At 44.6% G+C, this 24,638-nt stretch overlaps 1 protein-coding gene across 1 annotated transcript in view; it reads left to right on the forward strand.

Moving 5' to 3' along the window:
* dus1l (dihydrouridine synthase 1-like (S. cerevisiae)) overlaps positions 1 to 24,638 on the forward strand; it is an 82,858-nt gene that overhangs the window by 43,326 nt on the left and 14,894 nt on the right. Inside the window, exon 11 of the mRNA XM_085963591.1 lies at positions 20,903 to 21,066. Coding sequence (XP_085819717.1) covers positions 20,903 to 21,066 — 164 coding nt within the window. The remainder of the gene's footprint in view (positions 1 to 20,902; positions 21,067 to 24,638) is intronic.

The following is a 24,638-nucleotide window of genomic DNA, read 5'->3' on the forward strand; positions in this document are numbered from 1 at the left end:
GATTTGCCCGCTATTTTTAGACTGTGGCCCCTGGTTCTGTGCTCCCCGGCCATTGGAAACATTCTGAATTCAGCCTGTCCAGGCCTGCCATAATTTTATATGTTTCGATGAGATCCCCTCTCAATCTTCTAAACTCCAGTGAGTACAAGCCCAAACTATTTAATCTCTCTTCGTAGGTCATTCCCGCCATTCCAGATATCAGCCTGGTGAATCGCCGTTGCACTCTTTCCATGGCAAGAACATCCTTCCGCAGATGGGGCGACCAAAACTGTACACAATACTCCAGATGCGGTCTCACCAGCACCTTGTACAGCTGTAGTAAGGTATCCCTATTCCTATACTCGAACCCCCTTGATATGAAGGCCAACATACCATTTGCCTTCTTAATCGCCTGTTGCACCTGCATGCTCTCCTTCAGTGACTGGTGCACAAGAACACCCAGGTCCCTCTGCACTTCCCCATCTCCCAATCTATTGCCATTTAGATAATAATCTACCCTCCTGTTTTTACCCCCAAAGTGGATAACCTCGCATTTATCCACATTATAGTGCATCTGCCACGTATCCGCCCATTCCCCCAACCTGTCCAAATCGCACTGTAGCCTCCTGACATCCTCATCAGAGCCCACCCCTCCTCCTAGTTTAGTGTCGTCAGCGAATTTGGAGATATTGCATCCAATTCCCTGATCCAGATCATTTATATATATTGTGAACAGCTGGGGTCCCAGGACAGATCCTTGCGGCACCCCGCTGGTCACTGCCTGCCACTCCGAAAACGAGCCGTTTATTCCAACTCTCTGTTTTCTATCCGCCAGCCAGTTCTCTATCCACGTTAATACTTTGCCCCCAATTCCATGAGCCTTAATTTTGCATGATAATCTTTTGTGTGGAACCTTATCGAAGGCTTTCTGGAAGTCAAGGTACACCACATCCACTGGCTCTCCCCCATCTATTTTACCAGTTACTTCCTCAAAAAATTCCAGCAGATTAGTCAAACACGATTTACCCTTTGTAAATCCATGTTGACTCTGTCCGATCCTTTCCCCATTTGTCAAGTGCTCCGCTATTTTATCCTTAATAATGGACTCTAGCATTTTGCCCACAACCGATGTAAGGCTTACTGGTCTATAATTCCCTGCTTTCTCTCTACCCCCCTTTTTAAATATTGGGGTAACATTAGCTACCCTCCAATCCACGGGTACTGTTCCCGAGTCAATGGAGTTCCGGAAGATGATCCTTAGAGCATCTGCTATCTCCAGGGCCACCTCCTTAAGTACCCTAGGATGTAGTTTATCAGGCCCCGGGGATTTGTCGGCCTTCAGTCCCCTCAACTTACCCAACACCATATCCCTAGAGATACTAATTTCTGTCAGCTCCTCCCTCTCATTAGTCCCTATGTTTGCCGATATTCCTGGGAGGTTATTTGTGTCCTCCTTTGTGAATACAGAACCAAAGTATGAGTTTAATTGGTCTGCCATTTCCTTATTCTCCATTATATATTCTCCCGAATCGGACTGCAAGGGACCGACTTGGGATTTTACCAGTCTTTTCCTCCTGATATACCAATAAAAGCTTTTGCAGTCTGTCTTTATGTTTGCTGCAAGTTTACTTTCGTATTCTATTTTCCCCTTCCTGATTAATCCCTTTGTCCTCTTTTGCTGTATCCTGTACTGCCCCCAATCTTCCGGTCTGGTGCTTTTTTTTGCCAGTTGATATGCCCTTTTTTTTGATTTTATGCTGTCCCTAATTTCCCTCGTTATCCACGGTTGAGTCACCTTTTTAGGTTTATTTTTATGCCAAACCGGTATAAACATGTTCTGGAATTCTTCCATTCTATCTTTGAATGCTTGCCATTGTCTATCCACTGTCAATCCCCCCAGAAACACCACCCAATCAATCTTACCCAATTCCCGTCTCATACCCTCGTAATTCCCTTTATTTAAGTTCTGGACCTTAGTCTCTGATTCAATTTCCTCACTCTCCATCTCGACTGAGAGCTCGATCATATTATGATCGCTCTGACCCAAGGGGCCTCGTACAAGAAGATTGCTGATAAGTCCCTTCTCATTGCACAATACCCAGTCTAAAATGGCCTGATCTCGAGTCGGCTCCTCGACATATTGGTCCAGATAACCGTCCCGAAAACATTCCAGGAATTCCTCCTCCTCAGAATTTTTACTAATTTGGGTAGTCCAATCAATATGTAAATTAAAGTCACCCATGATGACAGCTGTGCTCTTATCGCACGCTTCTCTAATTTCCCTTTTTATGCCTTCCCTCACCTCCATATTACTATTTGGAGGCCTATATATCACACCCACTAACGTTTTCCTCCCCTTGCTATTTCTCATTTCTACCCATACAGATTCCGTTTCATCCGAGTTAATATCCTTCCTTTCCATTGCATTAATCCCCTCCTTTACCAGCAATGCTACCCCACCTCCCCTACCTTTTTGCCGATCCTTCCTAAATATTGTATATCCCTGGATGTTAAGTTCCCAGCCTTGCCCACCCTGCAGCCACGTTTCTGTAATCCCAATCAAATCATACTTGTTTACCTCTATTTCCACAACTAATTCATCCACCTTGTTCCTAATGCTTCTAGCATTAAGATACAAAGCCTTCAGGCTTGCTTTTTTCACACTCTCATTATGAATTAGTTTGGCCCTTTGTGTTTCTCTCCTTTGCTTATTGCTTCTCACCTTTCTACCATCTATTTCTGACTTCATATGACTTCCCTCTTTTCCACTACCTAGGTTCCCATCCCCCTGCCAAATTAGTTTAAATCCTCCCGAACCGCCCTAGAAAATATTACCCCGAGGACATCGGCTCCCTCACAGTTCAGGTGTAGACCGTCCCCTTGGTACAGGTCACTCCTCCCCAAGAACTGGTTCCAATGCCTCAAGAATTTAAATCCCTCTCCCTTGCACCACTGCTCAAGCCACGTATTTAGCTTATCTATCTTACTCTCTCTAATCTTATTAGCTCGTGGCACTGGTAGCAATCCAGAGATTACTACCTTTGAGGTCCTACTTTTCAATTTAGCTCCTAACTCCCTAAATTCAGCTTGTAGGACCTCCTCCCTCTTTTTACCTACATCGTTGGTACCTACATGTACCACGACAACTGGCTGATCCCCCTCCCCCTTCAGAATGCTCTGCACCCGCTCCGAGACATCCTTGACCCTTGCACCAGGGAGGCAACATACCATCTTGGAGTCTCGGTCTCGGCCACAGAAACTCCTATCTATCCCCCTTACAATTGAATCCCCTATCACTATAGCCCTATCCCTCTTTTTCCCGCCCTTCTGTGCAGCAGAGCCCTGAACCTGGCTGCTGGTGCCTTCCCCTGATAAGTCATCTCCCCCAACAGTACCCAAAACGGTAAACCTGTTTTGGAGGGAGATGACCGCAGGTGACTCCTGCACTACCTTCCTGCCTTTACCCTGCCTTTTGGTCACCCATTTACTGTCTGAGCTAGCCTTTACCTGCGGTGTGACCAACTCACTGAATGTGCTATCCACAACATCCTCAGCATCGCGTATGCTCCAGAGTGAGTCCATTCGCAGCTCCAGCGCCGCCATGCGGTCCGCTAGGAGCTGCAGCTGGACACACTTCCTGCACACATAGTTGTCAGGGACAGTGTCCCTGATTTCCCACATGGCACAGGAGGAGCATGACACGGGTCTGAGCTGCCCTTCCATGACTTAACCCTTACAATACCTTTTTATTTACTACGATTTAGCTTAATTATTGAATTCTACTTAGAATAAGTTTGTGAAAGTACTCACCAACCAGTCACCTACCTGTTTTCTGGTGTTGTATTTTCACTGCCGCCTCCTGTCCTGGAACCTTTTCCACCTAGGTTAGGCTCCTGAAATAAAATAAATTGAACCTACCTTTTCAACTTCCCCTAACCCCTAAAAGGTTAGAGGAGGTGGAAGGGTGGGAGACACTACACTGTAGTGTTTCGGGTTTAGCAACAGCTCCACCTATATAAGAGTTACTGGCCTCCTGCTCTCCCGACTGCACCAGCTGCTCCCTGGTGACGTCACACACTGATTACTATTTATCCCTCTCCTCTGCTGTTGATTTGGTACGCCTCGCAACTGCTGCCGGTTTTTAAGCCGGGCTCCTCCTCGCTGCTCTCTGCTGCTCCGAGTGGTCGGGCCTCGCAACTGCCGCCGGTTTTTAAGCCGGGCTCCTCCTCGCTGCTCTCTGCTGCTCCGAGTGGTCGGGCCTCGCAACTGCCGCCGGTTTTTAAGCCGGGCTCCTCCTCGCTGCTCTCTGCTGCTCCGAGTGGTCGGGCCTACGAGACTACGAGCGGCTATTCTCACACATACCCTTGAAAGAGACATCCATTGTCTTGAAGACGTAAACGGGGCAAAAAGTATACCCCAGAGGAAAAATAAGGGTGCCTGTCGAATACAACGGCAAGGAAAGATAGAAATTGTATCTGTACATACTGCAAGATGGTGGACCACCGTTATTGGGACGTGAATGGATCAGAAAGATAAGTTTAGACTGGCACTCCATTCAGGCACTGACGGTGGCTGGTAAAAAGGATGACGACGTCACTCCTGGACGATTGTCAACAATCTTAGCTAACGCCAAAGAGGTATTTCAACAAGAACTGGGAACTCTTAAAGGTGTAACCGCCTCGATAAAAATAGAGGAGAATGCAATTCCCAAGTTTTTCAAAGCAAGACCGGTACCATATGCAATTCGCCCAGCCGTCGAGGCAGAGCTGGAGAATCTGGAGAATGCAGGCGTGTTATCTAAGGTAGACTGGAGCGAGTGGGCGACACCCATCATTCCTGTCATGAAGAAAATGTTAAACAATAAGTCTGAGGAGCCAAGGAAGGTTCGCATCTGTGGGGACTTCAAGGTGACGGTGAACCCAGTCCTTCTCACAGTACAATATCCTCTTCCAAGGATAGAAGATATCTTCGCCTCACTATCTGGAGGGAAGCGTTTTACAAAAATTGACCTAGCACAAGCGTATTTGCAGATGGAGGTTGAAGAATCCTCTAGGAAGTATCTCACGATAAACACTCACAAAGGTCTTTACCAGTATCATCGACTGGTATTCGGAGCAGCATCAGCTCCGGCAATATGGCAAAGAGCGATGGAACAAGTCCTGCAAGGAATTCCGGGGACTCAGTGTTACTTGGACGAAATCCTAGTGACAGGTGAAGATGACAGTGAACACCTTGCCAACCTAGAGCAGGTGCTCACTAGACTACGTGAACATGGGCTACGGGCCAATCGCCCCAAGTGCGAGTTTTTTAAGAAACAGATATCGTATTGTGGCTACGTGATTGATGAAGAGGGGTTACATAAGTCCCCTGACAAAATTGAAGCGGTAGTTAAGGCTCCAGCGCCTGAAAATGTGTCGCAACTGAGGTCATTCCTCGGATTGGTGAATTACTACCATAAGTTTTTGCTGAATTTGTCCACAATTCTGCACCCACTGAACGCCCTACTACAAACGGGAGTAGCATGGAAATGGAGCGATGAATGTAAGCGGGCCTTTCTGAAGAGTAAGGACCTAATCACTTCAAGAGAAGTATTGGCTCACTACAACCCATCACTACCGATAAGACTGGCGTGTGATGCGTCTCCCTACGGCATTGGGGCGGTACTGTCACATAAATTCCTTGATGGTTCAGAGAGGCCGATAGCTTTTGCGTCACGCTCGTTAACTTCAGCCAAGCGTAACTACGCCCAGATTGACACAGAGGCCCTCAGCCTGGTGTGGGGGGTGAAGAAGTTCAATCACTACCTGCACGGTCAGAAATTTACTCTACTTACTGATCATCACCCTCTTGTCTCCATTTTCAACCCTCAGAAGGGCGTACCGATAATGACAGCACAACGGCTACAGAGGTGGTCCCTTTTCCTAGGGGCACACCAATATGACGTCGAGTACAAAGGAACTAAACAGCATGGGAATGCTGATGGATTGTCGCACCTACCGTTGCCGATGGTGGAAGAAGAACTTGCAGTGGATCCAGTGGAGATATTCCACTCGACCATAGTCGAATGTCTCCCTGTGACGAATGCAAACATAGAAAAGGAAACACGAAATGACCCGACACTCTCCAGGGTCTATGATTTAACGGTGAAGGGATGGCCAGCACATGGCGAACCACTGCTGCCAGCATTCTCGCCGAGAAGAGAACAGCTGTCAGTGTGCAGAGGAACCTTGATGTGTGGATCCAGAGTAGTAATTCCACCCAAATTGAAGGATAGAGTGCTCAATGAGTTTCATGAGGGTCATCTGGGAGGGGTAAAAATGAAGAACTTAGCCAGAGCGTTTGTGTGGTGGCCGGGAATCGATAGAGAAATCGAAGAGATGACCAAGAGCTGTACAGGATGCCAGAAGGTCCAAAACGCCCCACCACAAGCCCCTCTACATCCATGGGAGTGGCCCTCATCTCCATGGCAAAGGGTGCACATTGATTTTGCTGGTCCATTTATGGACTCGATGTTTTTAATTGCGGTGGATGCACATTCAAAGTGGCCAGAGGTAATAAAAATGTCCTCAACCACCACAGAAAAAACTATCACAGTCTTACGAACCATATTTGCCAGGAATGGGCTGCCTGAACAGATTTGCTCCGACAATGGACCACAGTTTGTGCCTGAAGAGTTCCGGAAGTTCTTAAAGAACAATGGTGTTAAGCATTACACATCCGCCTCATATCATCCAGCCACTAATGGATTGGCCGAGAGGTTCGTTCAAATATTCAAGAAGGCTATCAAGGCAATGTGTAATGAAGATATACCCCTACAGCACAAGGTGGATAACTTCTTGTTTGCCTACCGGAATGTGACACATGCGGTTACCAACCAAACTCCAGCCATGATGTTCTTCAATCGAAGACTACGATGCCACTTGGATTTGGTTAAGCCAAACATCAGAAGAGATGTGGAGAACAGGCAGTTTCAGAATATGAATGAAAGGCCGACCAGGAGTTTTAAGATAGGTCAACCAGTTTTGGCCCGGGACTACCGCACAGAGAAATGGCAGCCAGGAACGATCTGTACACGGCAAGGACCTCTAATGTATACCGTGGACGTTGGAGAGAGTATTGTAAGACGCCATGCTGACCAGATTCTAGAGTCACTGGGAAACGTCAACTCCACACCACGATCTGATACACCTGGCGATGAAACCGAAGTACCAATTGCATCTACCTCAGAATCGGTGATATTGGAAGCAGACGAACCAAACAACGACATTGATCCCGACTCAACGTTGCCAGAAGAACCTGATACCCCAAAGAGGCGTTATCCAGACAGAATCAGGAAGCCTCCTCAAAGACTGAACTTATAATTGCTTAACTTCAACTAATGTATCTAGCAACTGCAATTGTAAATATGTTATTTCATTGTTAATCGAATGTTATGTACTGTTTAGCTAAAAGGGGAGGAATTGTAGTGTATGTACTTTGCAGAAGGAACTATATTCTGCAGCCCCTGTATACTGCAGTACCAGTAGTGACCACCCCTGTATATAAGCCTGTGTAGTAACATTTGCATAGTAGTTCCAGGTTGCCTCCATTCAGTAAAGACCTGTTATAACCAACTCCTGCAGTCCGTGTCTCAATTATACACGGACATAATACTTCCGATCTTGGGCCTCTCCTGTTGGAAATGCGCAGAGGCCCATGTATCCCAGGGGTGCATGTGGTTTGCAAGTGCCCCTGGGATCACGGGGAGCCAATGGAAGAAGGGAATCCCTCGTTACACTTTTGACAGGTCTGTAGGGACAGAACTGTCAAAAGTATGAATGGGGATCACATTTAAAAACACACTAAAACATTTTTTAAAAAGTTATTACATAATTAAAATAAATTTACATTTTATGAATTTTTAAAAAATGTTTTTGCAGGGCTGAAAATAAACTTACCTTTTTGAAGAGTATTTTAAATCTATAAATGAGTTATCATTTAATTTTTCTATTTTTCAACACTGTTAAGCTGGTAAAAGCTGGCCTTACGTTTGCTTTTACTAGGCGTAAGAATTCTATGGCCTTTCAGTGGGCGGAAGTTGTGCAAAAAGCGCAACTCTCCCCCCGCAGAGGCACTTTTCCTGGGCAGGCAGATGATCTTGACAGATCGGAAGTGCCAGTTTTCAGCGCATGTGCTTTGCATGCCTGAAACCGGCACTTGCGAGGCCCCTATGGCTGTACACAGCTCGTACGCACCCGTGGGGGGTCGGAAAATCCGGCCCATTGTGGTTGACTCTTAACTGCCCTAGCAAGCCTCTCATTTGTATAAGGCGGCTCACCACCTTCTTGAGGGCAATTAGGGATGGGTAATAAATGCCGGCCATACCAGCGATGCCCACATCCCATGAATAAAAAAAATGGTAGAGATATCCCTGATGATAGGCTATGGAGATTGTCTTATTAAATGCCCAACCATACATTTCTTCATTTAAAAAAAGTATAAGTGTCCTACAGCAGTATGATACATTTTCTAGAGCTGCTGTTCAGGTCACTAAAATAACAATCAACTCGAAGTACTACTTTCTTTAATATCATTACATGTTTAATAAATTGGCAGTGGACGCTATACATGATGGTTACTAGTTGACTGACGAGTTGTTTTCATTGAGCCACTGTTTGAAATTCCCTGTTTGTCTTGGTTAAATCTTTTCTCTAGCATTTTCTCTGCAGTCAGCACTCTCAGCTTTAATTTGCTGAAGCATGCTTGAATGATGATGTGATTTCCTTTAATGGTACGATATACTGAAGGTATCTGTGGAGCCTTAGTCACTAAGCAGAGGCTATACATAATCCTCCCTCACCCAATCAACTGAAATGTTATATTGTTAATCCCTCTCCGGAACAGTATGGTAAATTTTTATGGGGGGCTGGAGAATAATCCTAATGAAACTTTTGGGGGGTTACCAAGTACATACATGGAAAAATAATGTGTGACATAATAGCTAGGTCGTAAATTATTACTGTGGAAATGCAATTCTCCATTCTCTGGTATGAAATTTCATAGGGTTGAGAAAATGTTTATTGTCTTCTGAGTCCCGAACTGATCAGCTTGTTCTTTTTTTAATGCAAGTCCATAATACTGTTCAGTATTTTTTTAAATAACAAAATAAAGTCTCGATTTTCCTCTTGGTAGGTCTGCCAGCATTAGTTTGGCTAACCCACCATTGACTCCAGGTTCTATCCCAGGTTCGGCCTAATTTAAAAAGATTTGGCAAGCTCCCAGCGATATTCCCACCTGTACTCGCCACTTGGGAAATGCACCAGCTTAAGGGCCGCAGGCAAAACTCATTTAAAAAAAATTAAATTCCTAGTGTGATATAGCAAAATCTACCGTCTGGAGTTGCCATTCCATTATACTGCAATTGACTAGTCATCCTGCCTTCATGATTTGAAATTTTGATGCTGTACTTCCTCCCTTGGCTACGGTGGACATTTCCTGCCTACAGGTATTGTTAGTTAGTGTCCAGCATTGCTAAGGCGGTAATGACCGAAAATGTGACCTACGAGGTCAGTTCATCACTACCACTGCCCATATGGGGATCACTTCTGGAGAAAAATCCAAATCGCAGGAAAATAGGCAAGAACCTGGCGTGATGGAATGCCACTTAATTTTCTGTCCCATTATCTCCTATTAAAATGGCGGTGAAGATGAAGATTATTCTGCCTTTAGGTGTGTTTGTTTATATTTTGGAGAGGTTTTTTCAGTCCCTAGGATTACTCAGATGAAATAATTTGCCTTGTATCTAATTATAAATTATGAAAATTTAAAAAAGTGCACTTGCCTTCACCATAAATCTATGAAATGGATACATGGGGTGCTCCTAGGAAATGCATCTGAAGAAATCATGGGTGGACTGGATGCGATGCAAAAATCAGTTTTGTTTGATCTTTTTGCTTCCACTGCCAAGCAGTACCCAGCAAAACCATCTCAAAACCTGTCTTTTCATTTTCTTTTTCAAATCTGCATTTGTTTTCCGCAGCGCAAAGTAAAACTACTTTTTATGGTACATTGTGAGTAAATTATGCCCACAGTCGGTATTGTTATTAAATCCATTAAATTCACCGTTGCTATGCTGTGCCACTCAAAATGGTATTGGATGATGAGTCCGAGCTTAATAATCACTTGCCATGCCCCTGGTGAACAGGAAAATGAATGCAAGATACTGGAATCTCTTTTCTGACAATTACTTTGAAAATGATATTTCAGGTGAAGTGGACCCATTGGTTTGTACCCACTGTAATTGAAAAAATACAGAATACAGTATACAGTGTCCTATGTGTCTGAACAATAAGTTTTCTTCAAGGCATTAGAATTCAAGAATCCTTGGATTAACATGGGCTTTAATGTATTAGTTTGAATTGTTCTTCAACAGATGCTTGAGTAGTTAAATCATGCAGTGGAATCAACAGTTTTGAGTTCTTGCACACTGCAAAGACTCATAAATTTTAGCACATAATTTAAAACTGATTTCTTGCTGCTCGCCACACAATATATTTTTATATTAGTCAATATTATGAATATATTTCTTGCAAAAGATTTAGGAGTATAATTAAAGGATGTTGCTGAGTTGGAAATTTGTTGCTATTCTAAATCAGAGTATTGATCTGTAGCATCTACATTTTCATCAAAGAGCTCTTAGTTCCACTTCTTACAACAGCTGTCCTTGTGGTCTCAGTACTGGATTATGGGCAATTTTGCGCTATTGGCTCACACCCACAAGGAATTGAGTGGAAGCTGCCCCAATATAATTTCACATGTGACATTAGAGTTGAGGACAGAGGATTTTTGGGCATAATGGTCAGGGCTGAATTTGAACCTGGACCCCAGAGGTGAAAGGTCAGTGCACTTCACTATCCACTCTTTCTGTACCTCCATATTTGTTGCTTGTTCTTGTTAACAACTAACTAGTTTCCTACTAATTAGATCAGCTTGGTGCCGGCCTTCGCTCAATAGCAGTACTCTCACTTCCGAGTCCGAAAGTTGTTGATTCAAGCCCACTCCAGAGACAGAGTAATTAGAGGGGAAACCTCTGTCAATACTTTATGGAAATCTTGAACCAAGGATAATGGGGACATTTTTATCCAGCTGAAATTGTCATTAACGGGGCGGTAATGGCCTCAATATGTGGTCAGTAGACTTGCTGCCCCATTAATGCCAATGCCTTGGCTGCCGTCATTTTTAAAGGGACATTTCAGTGGGCGGCCGGAGCACCTGCTGTTTCGTGTGGTAGGCCCCTTTTACTATGCAAATCTGGGTCCTAATTTAACAGACACATGGGGCTGGATTTTGTCAATGGAGGCGGGACTCCCACTTTTTGGGTTGTAGTCCCGCCTCCATCGACTTGTGGCCAACCCAAGAGCTTTTGACAGATGAAAAATCAGCGTTTGACAGCTCTGTGAAGCTGTCAAACACTGACAATCTGTCTTCTAACTTGAGTCCTTCTACTCAGACTCAGTTAGAGATCTCTCCAGACCAGAAAGCAGAGGCTGCAGCTTTTGACATTTCAGCGGCCATTCTGCTTTCTGCGCCGGTGAGCTGAGGGACTCCCGAGAACTGAAGGAAGGAAGCCTGCAGGAGAAAGTTAAGGTAAGTAAAACTTATTAAAACACTTTACACTTACCTCACAGACTTACCTCTGCACACATGCACCCATCGCTCACCTGCACAACGGACATCTCGACCCCAACAACCCCTTCAGACCAACGGCCTGCCTTACTAACTTGGCGTGGTTCGGAGCCGTCGGGAAGCCCACACTTCAGGGCTAAAAGTAGGGATTAGGCAAAAAACTGCCTGTTAACAGGCAGTTAATTGACACTAATCCCCTTCCCGCCTCGGGGAGGCGGCTCCCAGCACAGGTCGGATACCCGCCTCCTGGGACATTTGCACGGAGGCGGGTTGGGGGCGGGATGGGTTCGTGCCCCCCGATTCTGCAATTTTCCCACCACTCCCACGTCCAAACCGGCCTCCACGGGACTTGGAAATTCGAGCCCATGATGTCCTGGTATTGAACAGTTTAACCAGCGGCCCTTAAAGAGACTGCTGCTGGCCACTCCAAAAACAGCCCCAAAACTTTGTACTCCTGGCTCCACAAATATACTGCAGGCTGCTGCCACCCTGGTTTTGCCTGCTCTGCTTTGCCTCTCCCGCACCCCCCACTCCACTAGTCAGCCACCCGAAAGTTAACATCTATCCCCAACATTTCTGAGCAAACTACTTTAGAGGCTATGAGAATTCACATACATTGTTGTGAGCATGTTGTTACTGAGGATTGCAGTACCTGAAAACGGGTTGCATTGAAAACTCCTCCTGATTGCTGTCTTTCTTTGAGACCTTATTTGGGCACATGTAAAATTTTGTATGTTAAACAAAAATCAACAGCAACTTGCATTTATATAGCACGTTTAACATAGAAAACCGCCACAAGAGGCTTCAAAGAGGCGTAATCAAAATGGATGCCGAGCATTCTGCTGAAATACAGTAGTGCTGAAGTTAGGGCGGGTAATTTTCAACTTGTGAAACTGCCGTCGTGGGACAGGCGGCCGTTCCAGAACCACGGATTGTCAATAGGTTTCTATAATGGTTGGCCAACCTGCAATAATGCCAGTTCTAAGTTCCGGCAATAAGTTTAAAAATTGCCCCACAGAATGAAAGCGGCACTCTTAAATTATCGTGCATGTTTTGGACTCTGAAATTGAACACGATAATTGAGTAATGATTGCGGCAGTCCTGATTTGTTGGAAGTACTTTAGTTAAAAAATAAAGAAAAGTAATGTTAAATTTAATTTTCTATATTAAACTCCAAGTTTGTAAGAGAAGGCTCATAATTCTAATTTACTTTTTTTTTTTAAGAGCGTGATTTTGAATTTGATTTTCCCTAGAATGTTCCTTTTTAACTATTTTTTATACTGAGAATTGTGCTGCACAAGTCAGCTAATAGCTCCCAACTAATTTTTCAATCATTGCTGCTTTCATCGTTGTGACTCGCATCACTTCACTGACTCCATTGGTGACCTACCTCCGTAGTGTACAATAATTAGTGTCAGAGAGCGTGAAAGGAGAAGAATTTTTTTTAGGACAATTACTTTATATTTCAAAAAAAAATAAATGAAGTATGTAATGAAAAATCAAGTCAACCATCCAGGTTAGTAACCTTAAAAAGATTACTGGAAGAGAAAAAATGGTTGCAGAGAGCCACATAGCAGCTGTAACCTATATTGAGCTTTGTGATGCATGCTAAGTGGTCAATTGGGAGGAAAGCTTCTGCAACTGGTTTTTTTAAAAATTTATTTATATATAATAATGGGACTGAAATTCCACGGTGGTTCCACTGGTTTCCCAGTGTCAGCTGTTTATGCTGTTTCCCTGGGCATTCTGCTGGTCTTTCGGTGGAGTTATGGTGGGCGATTGATGGAATTCAGCCCCAAATTCTTCAGGGACAAATGCTAAATGACCATACCTGTAACTGCAGTGCTCAGAAACCATCAACTTATCTGAAAACACTTCTGCCTCAAGTTTGTACACAACTAATGGTGAAACAAGTAACGTCTGATTGATAAATTGCTTCCAAGTACTGGGGCTGATTGGTTGATACTAGTACCTTCCAATCCCAGTGGGGAGAAAAGCTGATTTTTCTTGTAAATCACTGACAAGCTGACAGCAGTTTTGGTTCATTTATTTACTTTGGCTTTTTCTTGTTTGAGACTGAAGGCAATTTTCATCATCATATATTTGTTGGCATTTAAAACCAGGGAAATACTGTAGTGGGTGGAATGTAAAATGTCTGTTCCTCCTGCCCACTCACCGGTACTTCTACAACTGGCCTGACTTTCCACGGGACATTAATCTTGCTGGCCAGAACTCCCATCTGGAATGGGCTGGAGCCTCATGAATATATTGCTATCGGGGTCAAGTGACGTCATTATGAAACTGATGCCATTTTCTGACCTTAACTGCCTGACTACAGCCACTTCCTGCTCCTGCTCACCAACCATGGGCAGCACAAGTCCTGAGGTGGCCATTTCAGATACTATTTAAAAAATCCTTAGTTGCTCTCGGGTAAAGCTATATAGAGTTTTTGGAGATATTTTACTTGAAGTGCATTCTGGGTTTTTTGACGTTACAAGGAATTGAAAGTGCTTATAGCCCCTAAGGTAGATTCGGAATTGTTGAGAGGTTCTGGTATTGCAGTTTCTTGATCGGGGTCTGATGTAAGAAAACTCACTAAGCACTTGGTTGAGTATAAAACAAGGCTTTAATCAACTGTTTCACAACCATGGGATTCTAGTTACATCACTAGTTCCTGGTTACAAAAACGCCCTGGGCAAGCTGGGCCCACGCCCGAGTATTTATACTCCTTGGACGCCGCCACCATCTGGCCGCCCAGTGTTATTTCATGAGTCATTTCTTCATGAATGATAAGATTCATGACGGGGTCCTTCTAGGAATCCCACTCTTGGGGGAGGAGAATGAATCAAATTGCCACGGCTGGAGGGAGAGCAAACTGTAGGAGGTATGTTCGGAAGAATCCTTGCCCTCTCAACAGGGTTTATAGGCCCAGAACAAAGTACCTGCGGTTCTGAGGAGCGAGGAGCATTCCAGAAGAAAGCCTCAGTTCTCTAGGGTGGCCAGCAGCTGCAGCTAGCACAGTATTGCCTGCTGCAGTCAAGGTCACTGCAGCTCTGAACTTCTTTGCCCCTGGCTCCTTCCAAGCTGCCAGATTGGTTATCTGCAATGTTAGTTAGTCTACCATCCATGCTTGTATTAAACAGGCAACTGATGCTAAAGTATTTGTTATTTTCCCCACGGACACCCGGAAGTAGCAGGATAGGGCTTTGGTGTTTGCACAGTTTCAGGATTTCCCCACTACCCCCTTCCCCCGGCCCAAGTGCAGCATGTCATCAATTGCACCCATGTTGCCCTCTGGCTCCTTCACACAGTGTGACTGCCTTCAGAATGTGCAACGGATGTATGACCAGCAGTGCATATGCTGATCTGTGCCTGCTTTCCTGGCAGTTGCCATGATGCTTTTGTGTATTAGTATTGTGTCAATTGTCTATACTTCCACTATTTGCCCCTGCACAGCAAGTTAAAGGCTGGCTACTTGGGAACAAGAGCTCTCCCCTGCGCACTTGACTTATGACTCCTCTTGGCCTGTGAAACTCCGCTACAGTCAGATGCTTGGGTCGACTAAACCCATCATCAGAGACCATTGGCGTCCTCAAACAACAATTCCTGAACCGGTCTGGTGGCTTCCTGCAATATAGCTCTGAAAGCGTGTCCTGTATGATTGTATAACTGCTCTGCAATGGGGACAGTACATGGAACTACTGTTGGAGGACCTTCAGCATGATGAGAGAGAGGACAGCGATGATCTGGAGAATGGTGAGGAAGCGGAAGGGTCCTACAGGGTCCATTGTTGTCAGCAGCATCTCATTGAAGAGAGCTTCAAGTGAACAATTCACGCTCCCAGATTAACAATCATGTTTAACAAATATCCAAATCCTTCCACCCTACAATCAACAGCATATGTTCAAAGACCAAAGGTTTGTATTCATATCAACTAACATTGCAGGGTCTCCAGCTATTACAGGAACGCTCTGCACACACAGATTTCAAATGGCTTTGTAGATTTATTGGCTTACATAAAGGCTTGCTTCTCACCCCTTTCACCCGGGTATAAACTTCTAATGTTTCTACGAGGTGCTCCCACAGTGGCTGCAACATGGGAAGAGGGAGGCTGCTGTGGCTCACTCAAGGGTTCATGAGAAGCTCATGGTTAGCAACCACTAGCGGGCTCAGACCTGAGCGGGCCCTGTTTCAGACTGTAACAACTTGGCATCTGCCAGGACAGTCTGATTCACCTTGCTCTCTAGCACCAGAGTGGGCATTGGTTCTGGGCGTCGCAAGGATATGGAAGTGCTTCCATCATGAGACTGGGCTGTGTCTTAGCACACCTAGGTGGAAGTCGGGTGGCCTCCGGCAAGCGGATAAGTCGTGGGAGGGGGGTTTTGGGAGGATCTCATGGGAGGGAAGGAAGGCCACTCTGACTCTTCCTGGCCCCACAGAGGAAAGATATCCACTTGCCTTGGAGGGCCTCTTCGTCCTCCCAACGACTGCCAACCCCCTTTCACCTGGCGGGAAAGCAGCTTCCCCACTCAGGCCTTGGTTAAAATGCAGTTAGCTCCTATTGACTGAACCCTGATGCGTACATATACGAGGCTCCTGCATGCGTCTGATGGGTGTGTCAGTGAGTAGTTAAAACGGCGGCCAGCTGGAACTGGGCAATAAGATTGAGTGCTTCATTTTAAAGACCCCGCCGTCTTGTTCCTGCCAGGCAGAGTGGGTTAAAATTCCCCCCACCCATAGATTCAGGATTTTGAGCATAATTTTAGAGGAATCCTTTGTTTTGAAATTTATAAAGTATTCTGGAATCATGCAAATTCAAAGCCAGTTTTTATTATGGGGATTATTATTTATCTTGAGACCCTTCAATATTGATGTAATTCTTTGCAGTTTTAAAAATATATTTAAGCTTCTCAGTATGAAAGCGTATAAAGCGTATGAGCTTATTAAAGCACAGCAAAAGACATTTTTCATTTGATTATGTGACAAGTTTGAGAGAATTTGTATAGTACCTTTCTCTCTACATATCCTTAAGTGAGAAGCGAGAGCTCTGATTGAAAGAGATGGGGAATGTTGTGACTGTCATATAACCACAGTAGAAGGAAAGATTCACCTATATATAATTAACGGCACTTCAAAGTCACTAGTTATATGTGAAGCACTTTGGGACATTTCTGCGACATTATAAGGCACTTTATAAATACAAATTGTCTTTCAAAATGAACTTTATTCAAATGCTTGATTTGAACAAATCTAATTCCGAGCATTTGCAGTAGCACTTTGCTTTTCACCTCAATGAATATAAAGCAGAAAAAAGCAATGACCTTCAAGAGCCTTTGGCCTAGAATCATAGAAATTTACGGCACAGAAGGAGGCTATTCGGCCCATCATATCTGTGACCGCCAAAAAAGAGCCATCCAGCCTAATCCCACTTTCCAGCTCTTGGTCCGTAGCCCTGTAAGTTACGGCACTTCAAATGCATATCCAAATATTTTTTAAATGCGATGAGCGTTTCTGCCTCGACCACCCTTTCAGGCAGTGAGTTCCTGACCCCACCAGCCTCTGGGTTAAAGGCGTTCTCCTCAACTCCCCTCTAATCCTTCTACCAATTACTTTAAATCTATGCCCCCTGGTTATTGACACCTCTGCAAAGGGAAATCGGTCCTTCCTATCCACTCTATCTAGGCCCCTCATAATTTTATACACCTCAATTAAGTCTCCCCTCAACCTCCTCTGTTCCAAAGAAAACAACCCCAGCCTATCCAATCTTTCCTCATAGCTAAAATTCCCCAGTCCAGGCAACATCCTCATAAATCTCCTCGGTACCCTCTCTAGTGCAATCACACCTTTTCTGTAATATGGTGACTAGCTGTGGCCTAACTATATACAGTTCAAGCATTCAAGAAATTCATCTAATATTGACACCCAGTTCCTAATGACGGGTAGAAAACTGCACTCTGGCTAGTGACGGGCCAAGTTTCATAGTGCAAGTCACCACCGAGATTAACAGAGTAAAAGAAGCGACAAGACAAATCAAGCAGTAGTGATTAGGCGATGACGAGCTTGGGCTTTAAAAGGCTGAAGATTGTAGGAGGAAGGGAAGACTGAGGGAGGGAATGGGTTACACAGTTACAGAGGTTCTAGGAATGAATGAATTAAAGTAGGAGACTATATGACAAGTCTTGATTTCAACATAGTAAAGGATGTAGGGAGGAACAAGAGCATGTGGTACAGTGCATTTACAGAACAAACAAGGAGCACTGAGTGTAGTGATAATAATATTGATAAAAGAGTGGGACAAGAAAGAGAGTGGTGGAAAATGTGATGTTGGGGGCTAGATGTGACAAAGGAATTGATTACCAAGATAAGGAGCTTTTTCTCGCACCCTATCCAGAAGTGTGAGAAATTCCTCTCTCATACCTCTCCCCCAACCACCCTATTTTTCCATGATGTCAGTTGGCCCACATTTTCTCCAGCTAGAACAGCTAGTCATCATATACGGTGAAACTTGTAAATTAGGGACACCTAAAGGACTTGCATCAGGTGTCCTTTATTTGCAGGTGTCCTTATTTTCAAAATGGTCAGTGTGTGTACAGTAAACCGGATGAGCCAAATATCTCGGGATTGGCTATATCTCCTGTGGCGTACTTTTTTTTTTCAACCCTCGCCTGCGATCATGCCTAATTCTGGAGCCCTGCCAGCGGGGAATGTGATTTCAGTTCTATTTTCTGTTTGTTGGGTTTCCCAGTTCATTGCCATCCCAGGGTCCTGCTACGTTGGCAGCTGGCACAGGTGCCTGCAGTAGGGCCAGAGTGCCTGGCAGATCCCAGGGGGAATTAATGTCCTGCAGACCCCTGTCCGGGACCCCCTCCTGCCAAACACTGCAGCTGCTAATGTTTGAAGTTCTGTGTTAGGGGACTGTTAGCAGCTCACTACTCACTGGAGGAGTGAGAGATGATCCTCCAGTCGCAGCTTTACTTTTTCCCGCTGGCTCCAGCCACGTGCACGTTTTCGGTTGGGTTTTGAGTGCTCAGTTCGCACGTCGCGCCTGTTGCTCACACTCTGACCGGAGCTTTCCTCCTGTGCGGCCGCTTTCACACACTGCACCTGTGCTCTTCAGCTCTGCACTTAATACCGTTTTAAATTAGAAATACCCGATAATATTTTACAGCAGTGGGGAAAAATATGGATTCCACCACCTGAAGTCGGATGGCGCACTGCTCCAGACTGAAGTTTGAAGGACTGCACCGTTGCTAACTCTGGTTGGAGGCGTTCTTGGAAGTTTGATCACATGACATCTCATCATGTGAGGCATGATCTCATGACATCTGATCACATAGCTATTGCATTTACCTTGTAAATGCTGGGTCCTCTGTAGTTGAGTATCTTTGCTCGTGATTTCGCGCCAATGGCTATTGTGCGAGAAGTTCCAAGAACCAGGGGGCCACTTGTGAGCAGGCAAAGGGGGGAAACCGAGAAATTTCAGCACAGGAGGAGGCCGTCAGCCCCCGGTGCTGGCGTTCTCTCCTATAACCCCCAGATCCTTTTATGTTCCTCCTTGTCAGATATTTATCCCCTTCTCTTTCATATTAAATATTAGTCTTTACCTCAAAAGCCATGTGGTGAAGGATCCCATGGTCCAATAGCCCTCAGTTTAACAACCTACCTCCTCGGTTCTTTCACTTTACTGGCTGCCCCTCTCTGTGCTGCTCCCACTCCATGTTGTTGCTGCTGCTCCTGGCTCTGCAAACAATGATGGTTCCCACCCACCCCCTGCTTGAGCCCGACTCCCAGTCGCCTTCTCTTTCCCCAGTCCCCTTCTCTTCCCTTTTCTCCTTCACTCCCCAAGAGCCATTCCCCAGCCTCCATCTCTCCCGAGCCCCCATTCCCCATCTTGCCCCCCACTACCCAATTTCCATCTCTTCCCACCCCCTATTCTCTAAGAGTACAGACCGGCAACTTGCTTCTGTCAGTGCTTCTAGCAAAACTTTCCTGGGGTGACTTGCCTTAACGGTTTTCTCTGCCTCCCTGTGGGGAAGCAACTCACACTTTCTGATGGCTTATTTTAAGCTGTTTGCATTTTCTTTTCTTTGTACAGCGGAATGGGTTGAACTCTCAACATAATTTTGTGACTCATCGTTCCCACATCTTCAACTTTGGGCTGAGGCAGCGCTTTGAATTTTATTCGTTTATCAATAAATTATTTCCTCTTCCTTCTTCAGTATCACTATTTAAAGGAATAGGCCAGCGGCTGATCCTAGGCTAGGCAGTAGGAGATGTGTGAATGTGGGCCTAGGCTAACAGATGTTCTATTTATTTTAATTTTCTTTTGTCTTTCCAGGCATGTACTCATTGTAGAGATTTTAACTTATCGTGCTGGGGTTTGGGGGGAAACGTATGCGGCCCACATACTGACACATCCTGTTGATACTCCTGTGAGATGTGCCACTATTCTAAAAATGTTATATTACGGATAAAATATATGATTAGCAGATATTTAATAACCATGAAATAAAATGTAATTATGCCACGTGTTTTGGACATGTTAATACAGTATGATTTCTACTATACTCTGCGTTCATATTTCCTGCTTATTATTTGCACAGGTTTCAAAGTGGCACCGATTAAGTTCCTTCCTTCTAGCTCCTGATAATGGCCCAGAAATTTGGGTCGGGGGCTTCCTGCGGGTGCAAGCCCCCCAACCTGCGCTTACCTAGTGCGCTGGCCGTTGAGCTGTGGGCCCCCGTGGAATTGCGATCCTGGGCCTCCTCCAACTGCTGGCGCGCAGTGCTTGCGTATCCCAGGGGCGCAGTTAGTTCGATGCGTCCCTTGGGATCACGTGGGCCATGGGGAGCCAATCTGAGCAGGGAATGCTTCATTCATAAGTTTGACAGGAAGGGCTGTCAAACTTATAAATACTATAAGCCCCAAAACATCACTAAATCTTGCCTTGCAACTGCTTTTTACATGTCTAACTTCTGGAGACTTACCCTCCCGGAGAAACCTGCAAAAAAAACGTAAGTTCAATGCGCACGCGCTGCCTCTCCCGCGCACGTGTTTGACCTCTGAACCTCTTCGTTCAGGGGAACGGAAGTGCCGGTTTCCCGCGCATGCGCAGTGCATGCAGGAAACCGGCACTTCCATTGGGCCTACGCGTGAGTACCCCGTGGAGACCCGAATTCCTGGGCAGGGCACAACACCGCGAACATTGAATTGAAATTGTTTACTTTGTAACCAATATTATTCCTGTTCTGCTTAACAGACCAAAGGGTGTTAATTCCGAGAATGGACAACAACATACAGGTGGGAAATCTTGTGGAAAAAGAGCCCTGGAAGAGGAGGAGGGGAATCTTGAATTCCTATCGAAGAATAAACAGAAAAAGAAAGCCCGAAACCCAAACAAAAACTTTGATACCTCAGTGAAACGTAAGTTTTCTTAAATTGGAATTTGTTTGAAGGTTGAGAGTCCAATTGAATGGGTATATAGCAGGTTATCACACCTGCATTGTCACCAGGCACGGTGTAAGGTAGATAGCCAGTGGCAGAATATACTTTAAGTGCTACTCATTCTGGGTTTCTGCACAGAACCAAACTGTGCATATGACTTCTTGGGTTAGTGTGGGTAATCTATAATGGTCAGTTGCTGAGTGTTGAGGTACTGGACACTTTATTGGCCAGTTTTAAAGTAGGATTAATTTCCTTGACTTTGTAAGTCCATTTTAAATCGGGGTTGCCTTAGTGTATGCTCCTTTGCCAGTGACGATACCCACCATTGCCCTTTTATATCAGGCCCTTGCCTCAGCTCATCCACTACTGAAACCCACACCCATGCCTTTTGTTATCTCTAGACTTGACTCTTCCAACGCACTCCTGGCTGGCCCCCACATTCTATCCTATGTAAACTTGAGGTCATCCAAAACTCGGCTCTCCGTGTCCTAACTCGCACCAAGTCCCGTTCGCCCATCTCCCCTGTGCTCACTGACCTACATTGGCTCCCGGTTAAGCAGTGTCTCGATTTCAAAATTCTCATCCTTGTTTTCAGATCCCTCCATTGCCTCGCCCCTTCCTATTTCTGTAATCTCCTTCAGCCCCACAACCCTCCGAGATATCTGCGCTCTTCTAATTCTGCCCTCTCGAGGATCCCTGATTATAATCGCTCAACCTTTGGTGGCCGTGCCTTCTGTTGCCTAGGCCCTAAGCTCTGGAATTTCCTGCCTAAACCTCTCCGACTTGCTACCTCTCTTTCGTCCTTTAATACCCTCCTTAAAACCTACCTCTTTGACCAAGCTTTTGGTCACCTGCCCTAATTTCTCCTTATGTGGCTCGGTGTCGATTTTTTTGTCTTAAAACACTCCTGTGCAGCGCCTTGGGAAGTTTTACTATGTTAAAGGCGCTATTTAAATACAAGTTGTTGTCATTGTTCAGACCCAGCTAAGAGCAAGAGGGTGAAAGTCCACTCACTTGCTCGCTCGCTCGCTGTATAGAAATTGCTTTAAGCAGTCTCAATCCAGATGCCAGTAATTGTGGACCTCAACACCCTCATTCAGAGTACAGAGCTTGCCAGACCTGTTCAAATTTTAACCTATTTTGTTTTCCAGTTCATGAGCTTAATTCATTTTTGCAAGCAATCATAAATAAAAATGCCACCTATTCACTACTTTAGGAGCTTCCAGCTGGGTAGTATCAGCCGGAATGCATACGCCAGGAATTTCCTGGGGGGGGGTTCTCCCAACGGCCGCTGTAGCTTTGATGGAAACTCCGCAGGATTTCAGTTGATCATCCGCCAATGTTATAATTGGGCGATCAGGAGAACCCCTGAGGAAATTCCAGGCGATGGTGTTTTACACATTGATTTTGGTTTGCCTCAAATCTTTGAAATTCTTACAATAAATAACCATTCTATCTAAAAGTTATACAGTAAAAGAAAGAGCACGCAGAGAATAGGTCAGTGAAAGAATGAATGCTTTAAAGACCGAAAAACTTTGCTTTTAGACTCTAATGCCTTACATTGCTTATTTCCTAAAATTGGTATTCTACAAAAATATAAAGCTAAGTGTTTTGCAACTTAAAATGAACAAATGCTAACATTTGTTAAATTTGCATCTCTGGTAAGTAAGTAAGTTCACTAGGAAATGAATAATTCTAATGTATTTTTTCTGGGTATGTAGGAATAGAACATTATGGTGCACCCCTGTGAGGATTAAGATTTGAAATTATGAGATAACCTTGGGAGTTCAAAATGCCTCAAATGGCATGATGAAATAAATTAGATTATCTGCATGGAAATTGCCCGGGCTTTCAGTTGTCAAATTTAAAATCCTAACCGCATTAATGCAGCACATCATTGTCGTGCTGTTTGCAGGAAATGCACTCTTTTGTGTTATCTGTCGACAGTAGCTTTTGTCCATCTATAATTAAGATAGAAGTATAAATTAGAAGGTCAAGTAATTTCTTTGGCCTTACTCTACCTAGGCAGATTGACAACGATAAAATGTTACTTTGCCATACCAAATTCTCTCTGTCCGAGGGAGAGGAAGGAGTGTTATGTAATGATTTCTTTGCAACAGACTGAGATTTTACTGCCAGAAGGTTTTGTTTTAATGAGACTCTTCCTGTTCATAATTCTATCCCCATGTCTGAAGAGGTTACTAAGTATAGTTCACATTCTAGCCCAGTTTAGAAATCCATGGCCTAGAAATTTGTTGGTGCCACGTCCGTTCTTTGTTCTTCCTGGGCCTGGCGAGCTGCCTCTGGGGTCGCGACTGGAGCCCGCAACTCGCTGGTAGTAAAGAAATGAGGCCGGTGGAGCTGTTTCGTGTGGTCCTGCCACAGGCCTCATTAGGCGTGTGCTGCACCCAATTCAGGCACACCCCAATTTCTAGGCCCATCTTTTGGAATCTCCCATTGGAGTGAAAGGACTTTTTTTTGCTGTGCTGCAATGGGCATTTGGGGCTCCAGTGCGAAGCTGCACTTGCAGGGATGACAGGTCAGGAAGTCACAGGCCCATTTTAAAATTAGTGGTCGGAAAAGCATGAGCTGTGGGCTTGCTAATTCCCAAACTGCAAGCGCTGCTCCTCGCTCCCAACCGTGAGATCAGCTCTACGGTTGTTATTCATTAAATCTGTGACAAAAGACCTGATTGCACATTTTCAAATACAAGACTTCCTGCTAAAGCATTTAAGTTCTGTCTTAATTGTGAGACATGGGAGACATTTGCTAGTGGCAGATTTAAAAAAAAATGTTAACCTGTTATTTTTGAAATGTGTGAATAACTCCCAACATGCAGAGAGCAAAAAATTGAAATCAACTGAAATACAGCAATCAGCAGTAGCATCAAAGGGCCGTATAATTGAAGGCAGGTAGTATTATAGTAAGAATGTTGACCAGTACGAAATTTAAGAAAACCACAAGGAGCCTTTTCAGGCCGAATGGGCAGCAAGGCATGACATTTACACAGAATCAAAAATTTCAGCACTGAAGACGACCATTCGGCTCATCACGCCTGTGCTAGCTCCCTGTCCCATATCCCTGCTCTTTCTCCATACCACAGAATAATAGAATATTATAGCGCAGATACATGCCAATAGCCCATCAAGTCTGTGCTGTTATTCACCACGAGCCACCTAATTCCACTCTTCTTGCTCCCTATACCCTTTATCTAATTTCCTTTTAAAATAATTTATGCACTCTACTTTAACAATTATTTGTGGCATAGAATTCCAAATTCTGACCACCCTCTGTGTAAAGATTTTTTCCAACTTCCCTTTTTTCTTTTTCAAGTGCATGTAATTCCTTCGTAGGTGTTATGATTAACTCAACTTCGAAAGCCCTTGTGGTTAGGCTTTCCATATTCTAATAATTGTGTAAAGCAAAACATTTTTCTAGCTGCTTCCTTTCTGCTTCTGGTACTAAATTTAAATGTATGCCTCCTTGTTCATCAACCAGTGGAAATAATCTTTCACTAATTATCCTCTCAAACTCTTTCATAATTTTGAATA

The sequence above is a fragment of the Somniosus microcephalus genome, chromosome 21, assembly GCF_052327205.1.
Source record: "Somniosus microcephalus isolate GS21.2 chromosome 21, FLI_Smic_1.0, whole genome shotgun sequence".
Lineage (NCBI taxonomy): Eukaryota > Metazoa > Chordata > Chondrichthyes > Squaliformes > Somniosidae > Somniosus > Somniosus microcephalus.